At 36.6% G+C, this 15,250-nt stretch overlaps 1 protein-coding gene across 3 annotated transcripts in view; it reads right to left on the reverse strand.

The window, feature by feature from the left end:
* Positions 1-15,250, reverse strand: part of CHD6 (chromodomain helicase DNA binding protein 6) — a 203,002-nt gene that overhangs the window by 68,494 nt on the left and 119,258 nt on the right. For all 3 annotated transcript variants that reach the window (XM_076011121.1, XM_076011120.1, XM_076011122.1), the window contains exons 12-16: positions 13,194-13,437; positions 11,474-11,650; positions 10,710-10,853; positions 7,477-7,732; positions 6,439-6,649 (exon numbers count right to left, since the gene is read on the reverse strand). In XM_076011121.1, the coding sequence (XP_075867236.1) occupies positions 6,439-6,649; positions 7,477-7,732; positions 10,710-10,853; positions 11,474-11,650; positions 13,194-13,437 (1,032 nt within the window). The remainder of the gene's footprint in view (positions 1-6,438; positions 6,650-7,476; positions 7,733-10,709; positions 10,854-11,473; positions 11,651-13,193; positions 13,438-15,250) is intronic.

Here is a 15,250-nt window from a genome sequence, read left to right on the forward strand (position 1 = left end):
ATAATTCTGAAGTTCATCTGGAATAATATATGAGCAAAAGAAGGAAAGCACCGATCAAAAGAACACATACCCAGCATGTATAATATCAGTATATTTCATCAACAGTATTTTATATGAATGGAGAAAAAGATGGACTATTTTGGTAAACACAAAATTAGGAAATTAGACACATTTGTAAAGAAAAGAAAATCAGACTTCCATTACATGCTATTTACCAAAATTACAGAAGGACTGAAGACTGAAATGAAAAAAGAAAATCAAAGAAATTCAGCCAAAGATTATTAATTAACATGCACATTTAATTCTTTGTTCTTCCCAAACCCTTACTAAAGGGACAGTAAAAGGACTTTAAAAAAAAAAACAACATAATCCTCTCCCCAAATCAGTAAAGCTGGAAAGCAGGCCAAGTGGTATTTGATCTGAAGAAAGCAGAATCCCAGGCAAGACACAACCTAACTTAATACTGGACACTACCCGAAGGGATGAGACATTGATGACACTTAGGCATCCCTGAAAGTGGGGGTGAGGATCTAAAAACAGGGGAACTGCTGGAATATTTGTTGAAGTGTCAGTTAGCATTTAGATCACCCACCCTGGCCTTGAAGAGGGTAAAATAAAGGATCTTGATCCTTTCTACTCAGGGAAATATTAACCACAGTTACAAGTATACAGAGACCTTAATGAAAAAGAGGAAGAGAAACAGAGATATTGAGACCTCTCACTCTTTCTTATCCACCCCCATAAACTCTGAATATAATTAAGTTTCCACCCTCTAGGCAGGAGAAAGGAGGAGAAACAAGATGCCAAAATACTGACATTGGAGGGTCCCCAGTGAAATGGTACAGCCAGATGAAAAGTACTGACACATGGAGGGTGAAAGCGACAGTCAACAAGCCTCACGTACAAAAATCCAGAGTATCTAGTAAGCAACATAGTGCTGCCCACCCATTTGATCACTTAGACAACAGACCTGGAAGAAAGCCTCTGCCTGGTCTGAAACACAGAGCCTCTGCATCTGGAATAGCGGGACACAGTCCTAACACACAAATGTGCCAGCAAGTGACAATCACAGGATCTGAACAAAATATAAAAACAGAACACATGGGCAGCAAAACCTACCTGAAGGCACTGGAGAGTTAACAAAAGCAGGCAGATGTTGTGGGGGAAGAGAAACATGTGGTTTTGGCCAGAGGGGAGGCCAGTTATGGAGTCAGGGGTGTAGGTCAGCTATAGCTCTGATAAAAAGCTGCTATCTTTCTGACAGGCATTAAGGGAAGGACGTGGGGCAACTCTGTTCCCCGGGAACTAGAAAGATGGGGAACCCCAAACTCTTGGTATAAATTCTACCTAAGTCTCCAGCTGACCTGTGCCTTTCACTTGCTTGGAGTAGACTAAAGTTGTCTGAACTGAGATAAAAGCTGCTACCTTCTAGAGAGTTGACAGAGTTTGCACTTTGAGTCTAACCTAGTTAACAGCCTCCAAATAAAAACCATCCACATTTCAGAGCAATATAACAGAATCCTAAATCTCTACAACATAGTATTCATAATGTCTAGAAAGAAATCAAAATCACATGACACCGAAGGAAACAGAAAATGTGACCTCTTCTCAAGGGAAAAGACAATTGAGAGATGTCAAACCTGTGATGTTATAATTCAGACAAGAACTTTAAAGCAGCTATTATAATTACGCTCAATGAAGTAAAGGAATGTAAGTGCTGCATGAAAAGATAGGCAATCTCACCAGAGAAACAAAACATTATTAAACAAAGAATCAAATGGAAATCTTAGAACTAAAAAATACTCTCTCTAAAAGAAAGTTTTGTGTGGGCTTAGTAAGCACGATGGAGATAACAGAGAAAAGAGTCAGTGAACTTGAAGACAGAGAACTCAAAGTAAGAAAGTGAAAAACGATTAAAACAAAAAAGAACAGAGAGCCCATGGACTTGTGCAATAATAACTAAAGGTCAAATACAAAGATAAATGGATTCTTGCCAAACAAAACAAGAGAATGGGGCAAAAAGAAAAAAGAAATTGAAGAAATAATGACCAAAAGCTTCCCAAATTTGATGAAAGACATTTGCAGATTCAATAGGCTCAGTAACCAGGATGAACTACAGTTTTTACAATCAAATTGTTGAAAACCAAAAATTAAACAAAAATCTTAAAAACAGAAAGAATAAATCAACAAATTATATACAGGGGAACAGTAATTTGAATGATTGCAGAACTTTTCACCAGAAACCGTGGGGGCCAGAACACAGTGGAATAGTACTTTAAAGTGCTAAAAGGAAAAAAAAAAGCTAACCTAAAATTCTCACATGAAAAATACATTAAAAAATGTAGGAAAAAAATACGACTTAGAGAAAGCAGACACAGATAAAAAAAAATTCTATTATGATAAACCTTGGAAAGACAAGAGAAAACACTGTACCTATGAAATAACTGGTGCTATAAAAACTGAAAAATCACAAAAAAAAAGCATTCTGGAAAATTAAAAATATAATTATAGAACAAAAACCCTAGAGGTTCAGAGTTGGAACATCAGTAAAGGAATACTACCAGAAGGTACAGAAAAGATGATGAGATGGAAAATAGAGAAAAGGAAAAATCAGGTGTTCAATCCAGATCTGACATACAAATAAAAGAAAACAAAAGAAAAATAATGAAAGATAAAGAAAATTCTCTGGAACTAAATTCACTTAGATTTCAGATGGTAAAAATCTATTAATATTTAGTATCCAGTAAAAGAAAACAGTTCATCTTAAAATTTGTAAGACAGGGTTCAAGGAGAAAATACCAAAACTTCTAAAAAGAAAAAAAGTATCACATACATAGACCAGAAATGTAAAGGACTTTGATCTTCTCAATACCAAACCTGGAAACTAAAAGACAGTGGATTAACACTCTCAAAATTCCGTGGAGAAATGATTTCTAACCTAGAATCTAAAATCTAGCCAACCTATTACTAAAGAATGAGGATAGACTAAAAACATTTTCAGATAATGTCTCAAAATTTACCTATCATTCATCCTTTCTCAGGAACTACTAGAAGTGCTCCAACATGGAATTCACCAACAAGACTTGATTCAAAAAAGAAACTTGTCAGCTTGATGAAAGAAGGCACACCGCAGATGACAACTATGTACCAGATGGGAAGAGCAACAGGTCAGAGAGAAACAGGTAAGGAGGTCTCAAGAGATCCGGCTCTAATAAAAGTAGACTAATGTGTTGGAAAATAATGACAGGAGATTTAGACAACCAGGTTAAAGTCTGCAGCTGAATTATAATAAGTATATAGAAAAATAAACAATCAAAAAGATAATTTTTAGTTCAGAGAAAATAAAAATTGGGCAAGAATGAAAATTAAACAGCATATTGCGTGGCTGTACTGTAATTTAGCAATTTCATTCAGTCATAATAAACAATGAATATTACTCTATCCCAAAGTATTTTGTGGCATACTGGAAAGATGGGAAGACAGGAAGTTGCATGCATGGTGGTTATGAGGGGCAGTGAAAGAAGGCTAAATACTCATCTTTCATAGAACAGATATTACCTAAAACTGAAAAATATCAAGAAATTATAACTAATGACATTATTTAGATATAGCTATAAATACCAAATGAAATAGCACAAAGAGTTGGAAGTAATTGCTTCTGGGGTATGGGAAACTAGGAAAGGGGAAGAGTGAATTAGGAAATGCAATTGTTTATAAGTTTAATACAATGACTCTTTAAATTTTGTTTTGAGAAAAATAAAAACTAAATTAAAAAGAGAAAAGTAATGACAATAGCAAGGCCAAAAGAACACTCCTAGATGCAGATGGGGTGAAAAATGAAAAGAAAGTACTTCAGAATATTTACATGGTATGGCTGAAGGGTGGAAGCACCATTTTAAAGTATATTAATTTGCTTATTTAAGCTTAAGTTTAAGCATAAATAAGGATTTAGGCTTAAAGTTGTTCTAAGACAATGATTTGACTATTATAAAATTTAGAACATTTAAAAATAAAATACACAAAAACTCATATCCATAAACAAAATTAAAAGGCAAAACAACATTGAGGAAAATATTTGCAACATATTCTCAAGTAAACAATTTTTATATACTTATAAATGAAGAGTTCAAGAGCAACTGAAAATGGAGGAAGAAAATGAATAAGCAATCCACAAACAGAAACATAAATAGCTAATAAATATGAAAAAATGTTCATCTTCTTTAGTAATCAAAAATGCAAATTAAAATAAGAGATCTTAATTTTGGCTTACTGAATTACCAAGAATAAAGAGGCAAAAACAATATTGATAAGAATATGGAAAAAAGCATTTTCATATGGTGTTGAAAGACATAAATAAAACACTTACTAGAGGGTGTTTGGGAAATAGTTTATATATCAAATGTTTTCAAAAATGCACATCAGGGCCGGGCACGGTGGCTCACGCCTGTAATCCTAGCACGCTGGGAGGCCGAGGCAGGCAGATTGCTCGAGGTCAGGAGTTCGAAACCAGCCTGAGCAAGAGCGAGACCCCATCTCTACTATAAATAGAAAGAAATCAATTGGCCAACTAATATATATAGAAAAAATTAGCCAGGCATAGTGGTGCATGCCTGTAGTCCCAGCTACTTGGGAGGCTGAGGCAGTAGGATTGCTTGAGCCCAGGAGTTTGAGGTTGCTATGAGCTAGGTTGACGCCACGGCACTCACTCTAGCCTGGGCAACAAAGCGAGACACTGTCTCAAAGGAAAAAAAAAAAAAAAAAAAAGAAGCACATCAGAATTTATCCTAAGGAAATAACTGAAAACATTCACAATGACTATAAAGTGATATTCATTCATAGTCCCTTATAATGATGAAAAATTGGAAACCTATGAGACAGAATATCATGCAGATTATCAAAGTTTTATACTATAAAAATAATTACAGAAAATAAAATATGATACAAAAGTCGAATGTATAAAGCTAAACATTAGAGGGCTGTCTGGAAAGTATCCAGCCATGTAATATGAAAAATATATTAACAACGGCTAGATATTTTCCAGACAACCTTTGTATGTATGCAGAAAGAAAGAAGACTGAAAAGACAAACCCCAAGCATGAATGAGAAGTTGTGCATGTGGTGGTGTAATGTGTTTCCGTATTTTCAAGAGAAACCATAATGCTTAAGTAGTCTGAACACAAAATGAACAATAAACAATAAAGGAAAAAGGATAAAAAGGAGCTAAACACAGACTTTTGTACTTACCAAAAGTCTGTTAAATATATTGTTACTCATTTTGGGAGGTTCTTTTAAAAAAATCTGCAAACTAATAGTTGTACATATTTTGAAGAGTAAGATAATATATTTATAAGAAACAAGTGCTCTGTCAATGGGTTGCTAATCTATAATGAATGTATAGACTACAAAGCTGCTTTATCAGTTTCGATTTATTCCTATAACACAAGACTCAAGAATTCTTTACATATAAATCTCTATTACAAAGCTTTGAGGAATTCTTTCATTGCCTAACCAGATTTTGAAGAATTATTTATATAACATTAAATGTCAGCATACCCATAATTAAATTTGTCATTTCCTTTAATATTCTTTCTATAAAATACATGTGATGTGTATGGACAAACAGAATCTTAAAAGAATAAGAACATATGTTAAGACACTTGAGATTTGCTATGAAAACCAAGATTTTCTTTAAACTTAGCAATGCCTGGGCTACTAGTTTCTATAACCTTGATAAGTCTTCCATCATTAAGAGTAAATTTTAAAAACTCATTTATAATCTTTAGATCACTGATGTATCATAATGACTGAAAATCTAAGATACCAGGTATAATGTAACAAATATAGTTCCCACACAGAATCCAAATAACCCATATAACACCAGACTTTTCCCCTGCATGAATTTAGGTTGAAGGAATTATAGGAATATAAACAAGGAAATAAATAGGGATACCATAACTAGTATATCGCAAAACTTAGAGGACTCTGAGAAAGGACATAAAATATCCCTAAATTCTTTCTCTGTGAGTTGCCAGCGTATGCTCTTTTAGAAACTTGATATAGTGATAAATTTCCAGGATATATTTCTATCATCATTATAAAGCAACAAAAATGTAAATACATTATTTTCTTAATCCTTTCTAATGCTATTTGAACTCTGTTTCCTCCAAACAAAGTGAATATAAATAAACATATAGGATTTTTTTAAAGCAAGGACTCCATGTTATAGGCTCTGAAATTCACTCCAGACACTTAAATTTGAGTATACTTGGTCATAAAAATCTAACTCTGAATTTTAGTCAATCTTTCAGAGGAGAGTCCTTTTCTCCATTTTTGAATGTTTTGCTGTTATTGAAACATAATTTTTGAATGGGTCAAAAAGACATCAAATGAAAGGAACTTCCTGCAGTGTTGGATGCAGAGCTTTGACACAAGTCTCACCTTCTCTGGATGAGATAATCCTCCAGGATATCGAGGCAGCGCACCATCTGGGAGAAGATGAGTACCTTGTGGCCACCTGCAATCAGCTTAGGGAGCAGTTTATCGATCAGCACCAGCTTCCCGGCTGCCTGAATCATGGCCTGCAGCTGAAAGTCAGGGGCATCAGGGCTGTGGTATTTTCGGAAATCTTCCAGAATTTTCTCCTCTGCCCCTGAAAAGGAATGGAACAAAACTATTCTTTGAACAAAACATAATGGTAAAAGTTGCTCTCTGCTTTGCAGAACCTGGGGCAAATGAAGTGAATTCTTTGGCCCTAGTGAGGAGATGCTAGGTGTGCGTCCCTGGTCTTGCCCTCAGCAGCAACAGCAGGGCCATCTTGTAGATAACACAGGGCCTTGGCTTTCCTGGGAAGTCTCACCAAAGGAGACAAGATTTGACATATCAAGTCCTAACCTAAACTGACTCACTCAAGTAAAGAAACCTTCCCAGAAAGTTGGCAACAAAAAGACCTTCACACCTCTTGACATCACAAAGACTAGCTGTAAGAGAATCCAAGTCACATTTTGATTGAAAACTTTCTCCAAAAGTTTTATTGTAAAAAAAACCTTCCAACATCTTCTCTAACCAATTAACTATTAATTTGTCTGCAGAAAACTTTAATCTCATTGTAGCATTTTCATTCATTCAACTAAGTAATACATTTCCCTATCCTCAGTGGGAAAGTGTGGGCTAGACTTTGAGCAAATAAAGGGCATCTGATGAGTGGTATCTACCTTCTGCCAAGCTGAGTATGTACTGTGAGGCAGAGTGTCGATACAAGTTAGTTCAAAACTTGGCACTGTGTGTACTTAATACCTAGATGGCTTAAGCAAATCCATCAACCTCTCTGAACCTCAGTTTTCTACTCTGTAAAAAAGTGAAAGCACATACATCATTCTAGCATACAACGGGAAGCCAATACATGAGTTTTTGGACTATCATTAGCTTCTGGCAGAGGCCTATGCCAGTCCTGAGGTACTCCCTAATGTCCTGACTTACCATTGATCAGGTAGGGATGGTTACAGCACTTTCTCAGCTCCATCATGGTATTGATCAGATTGGGCATGTTGTGCTGATTTGCTCCTTTGGTCAGAAAGGAAAAGTTCTTCTCCAGGATGGCACGGTAGTACTTTTTCTGGATATTGGTCAGTTCTACCTCAATGATCGTCTCTTGTTTGGGAGCAAGGTTCTTTTCCACATCATCTTTTAGCCTCCGAAGCATCATTGGTTTCAGGATAGACTGCAGTTTCTTTACCTGTCCAAGGAAAAGAGACCTAGGGACCTGCCCAATCTTGATTTAATAATTACTAGAGTATTCCAATCTTCTCTATAATCTCTTGAACATCTATTCATAGTACTGTGGTAGAAGACTAAAAGAAAGATCATGATTGATTCTTGAAAATGAGGAGTATACAACAGTACTGAAAGGAAAAAAAGGATCTGGTTTTAATTCACAAGCAATTACTAAGAATCTATGTGGCAATCTCACAAGATAAAAAGGGAGAAAGACACAAAAGACAGAACCTGTCGCTAGGATGGAGAAAACAAATCTCTCTCTCGCTCTAACACATGCACAGTAATTACTTGAATATTTTAAGTCATGTTAGGAGGTGCAAGTGATATAATACAAAGGGAAGACAGATGCTGAAAGAACAGTCAGAAGTAGAGGCAATCTGGAAACGGTTTCCTCCTACATGTTTTAAATAACAACAGCAGCATACATGTTTGAAGGTAGCATTATGCAAAGAATTAATGTTGAAGGTGACATCTATCATTCCATCATGGAATCTGTCAAATCAGGGGTACTTTAAGTCTGATAGTGTTTTGTGCTGCTATTTATCTGCTCTTCTCCTAACAGCCCAAGCCTGGACAGCAGATCTTTACACACTTGACTGCACTTGCAAGGTGACTTGTTTCCTCTCACAGTAAGACAATGACAGACTAAGAGATTCAAAACCAAAACACCTGAGTTAACCTAGAGCTAAAACATGATACCAGTAAGATTAACTCTGATAGAAAAATAAAATAGAGAAAAATGAAAGTGCAAAAGAAATCAAGGTTCAAGTCAGAAAGGGCTGTTCAAAAATTTTAAAAGGGGCAGAGCCTGCATAAATAAGTTGTATGCTGTGGCAATGCTTCCTGAAGGAATATGAAGTGATCTACAGAGAGTGATTTAGAAGAGTTACTTACAAAAGCAGGTTTTAGACAATGACGAATATGCTTTATTTTGTAAACAGATGCTTTCTAGAACTTTTATTTAGTGTGTTTTTAAAATATAGACCTCTCATAGAAGCAGAGAGCAGAATGATGATTACCAGGGACTGGGGTGGTGTGGTTGGATGGGGATTTGGGAGATATTGGCCAAAGGATACAAAATTTCTGTTAGATAGGAGGAATAAATTCAAGAGATCTATTTCACAACATGATGACTATGGTTAATTACAATGTATTGTATTCTTAAAGATATCTAAGGGCACAGATTTTGAATATTCTCACCACAAAAGGTATGTGAGGTAATGCATGTTAATTACCTCAATTTAGCCATTCCACAGTATAAACATATTTCAAAACATCATGTTGTACGCTATATAATTTTTGGCAATTAAAAAATAATTTTAATAATTTAAAAATAAAATACAGATATTTGATATCATTTTTATGGTTTTCTCCTACCTAACGCCAATTTTAAACCTAACCCTTCATTTTACTTACCAAAGGTACTTAGGAATCTAATCCCCCAAATGGGTAAGGAATTACCATATAAGAACCCCAAGAGAAAAGACACAGCTAGCTAATTGTTAAAGATAGGGACAGATGTCAATCTGCCACATGCTGGGTTCAACTTTTGCCCTTCACTTGGTTCATACCTTGAATCATTTAGAGTATACTATATGCCAGACACTGTGTTGGTCAATACAACAAACACAACTTTGGAGAAGATGTGGGCCTTGTCCTCTAGGAGATCACTGTCTAGGAAGAAGAAAAGACGCATACCACGAATTAAGTGCAATGGGAGAAGAGGATGCATTTCTAATGGTCCAAAAATGGAGAGAAGGTTGGAGCTGGCTTTTGAAAGATCAACAGATATTGCAATGTAGAGAAGGTGAATTAAGTTTGATCATTCACTGCTCTCAAAGTCTGACTTGTATCAGAAGTAGAAACAGATTGGAACCACAGAGTGTACTCTTGACATCTGCTAGTAGAATTCCCAAACCTTTCAGTTCCCAAATTCTCTGTCCCAACCCACTTCTACAGCACTGCTAGATTAATTTAGCAGAATTAATTATGTCACTCCTGCAAAAAAGCATAGTTTTCTGTTACCTACCAAAGTCTTTCACAGTCTTCCAATAATATAATCCTAAACCTCTCTGGCCTCATACTCCCCAATTCATCCACCTTCTTTTCTGCTCAAACAGATGATTCCCCACTACTAAGTTCCATGGCTCTTATTATACTGGTTTCTTCCTATGCAAAGTGGTCACTACCTCTTTTCTCTTCACCTGTGAAAACTTACCCATCCCTCAAAATGCATTTTCAAACTGTACTCTCTTCCTGAAGTCCTTACTGATTCTCAGACAGATGTAACATATCTCTCCTTTAAAGTCCCCAACTCTATTATTGTTCCTCTATGGCACTGAAATTTCTCTGGCTTGCTTCTATAATTCCTAGTATTCTACTCACAATATACAGATATTTATTAATATTGGTTGTTTTGAATCAGCTTTAAATCTAACAAACTAGACTTGGGACTGCACCCTTGAAAACTCAGGAAATTCATTTGATCTGGACAAAACTGGACTTATCAACCACTCTAGGTGTGTGACTGCCTTGTATTGTATTGTACTCAAGAAGATGGGCCCGGGAACAAGCTGCAGATTATGTAGGAGGAAGGAGGAAGGATGAGGGAAGCAGAAGAAAGCACCATGTTCCCGAGGCCAGAGCTATAAGCAAAATCACTGAACACATAAGTGAGATCAGTGAAGCAGGAGGCCTGATACACCAACACAAGATATTTTGGGTGCTGACTCATCTATCCTTTTGAATAATAAGAACTGTTAATAATCAGCTTACCCTCCCCAACATAAACAAGTGCATAAGATAAAGGGGATTAGTAATGCTCATTTTACAAGGGATGCCAGAACTTGCTAAGTCCTGTCCCCATGGTGACCTGCTCTTTCTTCGATGAATGTAATCATCACATTGTCTCCTCAATCCGTTGGGCCTCTAATTACCTGTTCCTCTGTTTTCAGATCTCCAAACTCCTCTAAGAAAGCAGTCTCTGAAGGAAACTGTGATGGCTCCAGAAAATTTAGCAAACTGAAGAGCTCCTCCACAGAATTCTGCAACGGTGTTCCTGTGAGAAGCACTTTATGTTCCTGCACAAATTAAAAGGACATGAACAGTGTTGAGCCATCAAAACCGTATATTTTAGTAGGGAAAATTAACCCAGGGCATTTTGTGCTCAATTTGGGGCAATTCTATTCTGCTTTAATGAAAAGACAGTGTGCCAACACTTCATAGGGTTACAGTCAATAAACGATCAACCTTCCTTTCACATCACTGATTCTAGCAGCAATTTCAAGTTAATTAAAGCAACTATTCATTCACTAAATATTATTGAGTGCCTACTCACCACACACTGGGCACTGTGCCAAAACAGTAATGTTAAAAGGCCATCATCTTTGGTATCAGTTCATTCAGGGATCCATAAACAAGTCAAGACATCTTACATTTTCAAGTCACAAATTTCATGCTATTTAAGAGCCCTCTAAGGCCCTTTGGAAATCAATCTTTGTCAAAGGCTAAATTGTTGACCCAGTTTGTGATAAAAAAAAAAAAAAATTATTCCTGTACTATTATGGCTATAGAGGGCAAAAAGAAAATCTAGAGTAAAAGGACTATGTATAAGTAAGGTAAAGGCAAAATAGCTATAGGATGCTTCCTCTAAATTGAATAGAAGGAACCTCTCTTTATGTAAAGAGCTGCAGACTCTCACCAGGGCCATGAGCTTTAGACCCTCCAGAAGTTTGCAGTTCCTATTCTTCAATCTGTGAGCCTCATCAATTATCACACAGCTCCAGTGAATCTTCTTCAGCTCTGGGCAGTCTGCCAGGATCATCTCAAATGTTGTGATGACAACATGGAACTTGAAGACTCCTGAAAGGGGGTTTCCCTGAGGATGACACAACCAAAGTCAATGCTTTACACCATAGCTATAGAATTCTGCTAATGGGTTACCTGCTGGGTTAGAGGAAGCAGCACTATAAATACTAGACTTAAGTGAGAAGCCAACAAGTACTGCATTCCTCATGTGAGAAAAAGAGACTGTAAGAATGAACCAGCTATTTAGACAAAAGAGAGAGACCTCACAACATCAACTGGACAGAAGCAAAGCCGCATTTGCCCTTATGAAGGTGAGAATGATGAGCAATACGGAAGATACAGCTAGGGAAATTTTTATTTTTTAATTGCCATAAGGAAAGCAGATGGGTGTTGGTTCATGCATTCCCAGCCAAGAGTGGGTCTAAACCATGCATAGCTTGAATGCCCAAAGAAACCCTCTGCTACTTTTCAGATTTAATAAATTTCACCTTGTAACTTGGGTTCTCTACTATAGATTCGAAGTAATGATCCTGATTCACCTAGGACAAGGGCAACCAGGCAGGACACAGCTTTGTTTTTTAGCCTGTCTTGGTGCTGCCATCACATTTCAGTAGCAGAGTTGCATGTTGGAGCACATCTTAAATTTCTTCCAAGTGTCTCTTTCTGTTGTATATGAAACCCCTAGGGAGAGCATAGGCTTTCCTCTGATTGAAGTAATTTAATTTTTACCTTGCTTAATTATAAAAATCAGTGCCCAAGACACACATGCAACCATACAAAGTGACTGCACTTCACAAAAGCTTTTTTTTTAAAAGTTTTGTTGTGCTTTTAACTTTTTTTGTTTTTTTAGGAGACAGAGTCTCGCTCTGTCACCCCACCTAGATGTGGTGGCATCATCATAGACAGCTCACTGCAACCTCAAACTCCTGGGCTCAAGTGATCCTTCTGCCTCAGCCTCTTATGTAGCTGAGACTATAGGTGGGAACCAACACGCCCAGCTAATTTTTCTATTTTTAGTAGAGGTAGGGTCTCGCTCTTGCTCATTCTGGTCTCTAACTCCTGACCCCAAGTGATCCTCCCGCCTTGGCCTTCCAGTGCTAGTGCTTTTAACAATTTGAAACTTGTTTTCTCTTTCTCCCTCCCTGTGGAATCTGTTAACCTCCTCTCTGAATTTCCTAGCTGGGAATCCATTCTCTGTACACAAATTCTTTCACTCACTTTCTTCACTGAGCACACAACAATTCAGATAAAATCTTCTGCATATAAAAGTAATTTTATAAGCCAACCAATAAGCCACACCTTCAGTGTCCTGAAAAAGGCCTCTGGTATATCTCAGAGAGTTTGAAAAACATGTCTTACAATCCTATGTTTTATCATCATAAATTATTTTAATTTATGTAAACAAAATTAATTCAATTAACAATTAATTGAAATTATTTTAGTTTATTTTAAACTACTAAAGAGGAACAAAAAGTCAGCTTCAACAAACATGATTTTACAAAATCAGTCAACAGTAACTCAAGATACTGGGCACTAAAACCCACGAAGATAAGTGGCAGAAAGGCTGTTCTGAGCTCAGGCAGTCCCTGGTCTTTGTGATTAACGAGGCTCACCTGTGCGTCTCTGTACACCATTTCATACTGCTGAATCATCTGCCTGCTGATCTGGCTGCCGTGGTACACAATGGCATTCATCTCTGTCCAAGTCCTGAACTCCCGCTCCCAGTTAGTGATGGTGGAGAGAGGGGCAATGATGAGAAAAGGGCCGTGGATTCCCCTGAGGAATATTTCTGAAAGGAATGTGATGGACTGGATAGTTTTCCCTAGGCCCATCTCGTCAGCCAAAATACAGTTTTTTCTGCAGAGTGTGAGAAATATAGTAATTTATTATCCATACAGAAAAGTTGTAGAGGTTGGTTATAACTAAAAAAGACGTTTCAGAAGTACACTGTTACCTGTAATATCACCAGTAAAAACTTTATCATCATTTTACAGAGATTAAACTGAAGCTAGTTTTTATTATTATCATCATTCATACCCTGACTACTTTCAAAAAGGAACTACATTAACTTAGGAAAAAATACAGTTATGCGCCACTTAATGACAGGGACATGTTCTGAGAAATGTGTCACCAAGCAATTTCATCATTTTGCAAATATCTGAGTGTACTTACACAAACGTAGATTGCATAGCCTACTCCATACCTAGGCTATAAATCTGCATAACATGTTACTGTACTGAATACTGTAGGCAACTGTAACACAATGATAAATATTTGTGTATCTAAATGTATGTAAACATAGAAAAGGTGCAGTAAAAATAGGGTATAAAGGAAGAAAATAGGTACACCTGTAAAGGGCACATATGGAGATTACAGGACTGGAGATTGCTCTGGGTGAGTCAATGAGTGAGTGATGAGTAAATATGAAGGCCTAGGACATTACTACCTAACACTGTAGACTTTATAAACACTGCACTTATACTACACTAAATTTATTTTATTTTTTTATTTTGGTTTCTTTTTTTTTTTGAGAAGAGTCTCACTTTGTTGCCCAGGCTAGAGTGAGTGTCGTGGCATCAGCCTAGCTCACAGCAACCTCAAACTCCTGGGCTCAAGTGATCCTACTGCCTCAGCCTCCAGAGTAGCTGGGACTACAGGCATGCACCATCATGCCCAGCTAATTTTTTCTCTATATATTTTTTTCGTTGGTCAATTAATTTCTTTCTATATTTAGTAGACGGGATCTCGCTCAGGCTGGTTTTGAACTCCTGACCTCAAGCAATCTGCCTGCCTCGGCCTCCCAGAGTGCTAGGATTATAGGCGTGAGCCACCACCCCCGGCCTAAATTTATTTTAAAATATTTTCATGTCTTCAATAATTAACCTTAGCTTACTATAATTTTTTTAATTTATAAATAAACATTTTTAAATTTTTTCTTCTGTAATACTTAGCTTAAAACACAAATACACTGAACAGCTGTACAAAAATATCTTCTTTATATCCCTATTCTATAAGCCTTTTTCTATTTTCAAAATTTTTTATTTTGTTTTGCTTCTTAAACTTTTTTGTTAAAATCTAAGACACAAACACACACATTAGCCTAGGCATATACAGGGTCAGGAAAATCAACATCACTCTCTTCTACCTCTGCATCTTGTCGCACTAGAAGGTCTTCGGGAGCAATAACGTGTGGAGCTGTCATCACCTATGATGACAATGGCTTCTTCTGGAATATCTCCCGAAGAATCTACTTGAGGCTGTTTTTACAGTTAACTTTTTTTTTAATAAGTAGAAGGGAATACACTATAAAATAACAATCTAAAGTACAATGTAGTAAATGCATAACCAGTAACAGTCATTTATTACCATTATCAAGTATTATGTACTGTACACAATTGCATGTGCAAGATTTTTATACAACTGGCAGCGCAGGTTTGTTTACACCACTATCGCCACAAATCTGCGAGTAATGCATTGCATTACGATGTTATAACACTGACAATGTTTCTAGGAGACAGAAAATTTTCAGCTCCCTTGTAATCTACTGGACCACCACTGATATGTGGTCTGTGGTTGATTGAAATATCATTAAGTGGTGCATTGTGGTGTATGAAGTAAGTGTATTCAAATATAAACTAAAAATACTAAAAATTAAAATAATATTAAGACA

Source organism: Microcebus murinus, chromosome 16 (genome assembly GCF_040939455.1).
Source record: "Microcebus murinus isolate Inina chromosome 16, M.murinus_Inina_mat1.0, whole genome shotgun sequence".
NCBI lineage: Eukaryota > Metazoa > Chordata > Mammalia > Primates > Cheirogaleidae > Microcebus > Microcebus murinus.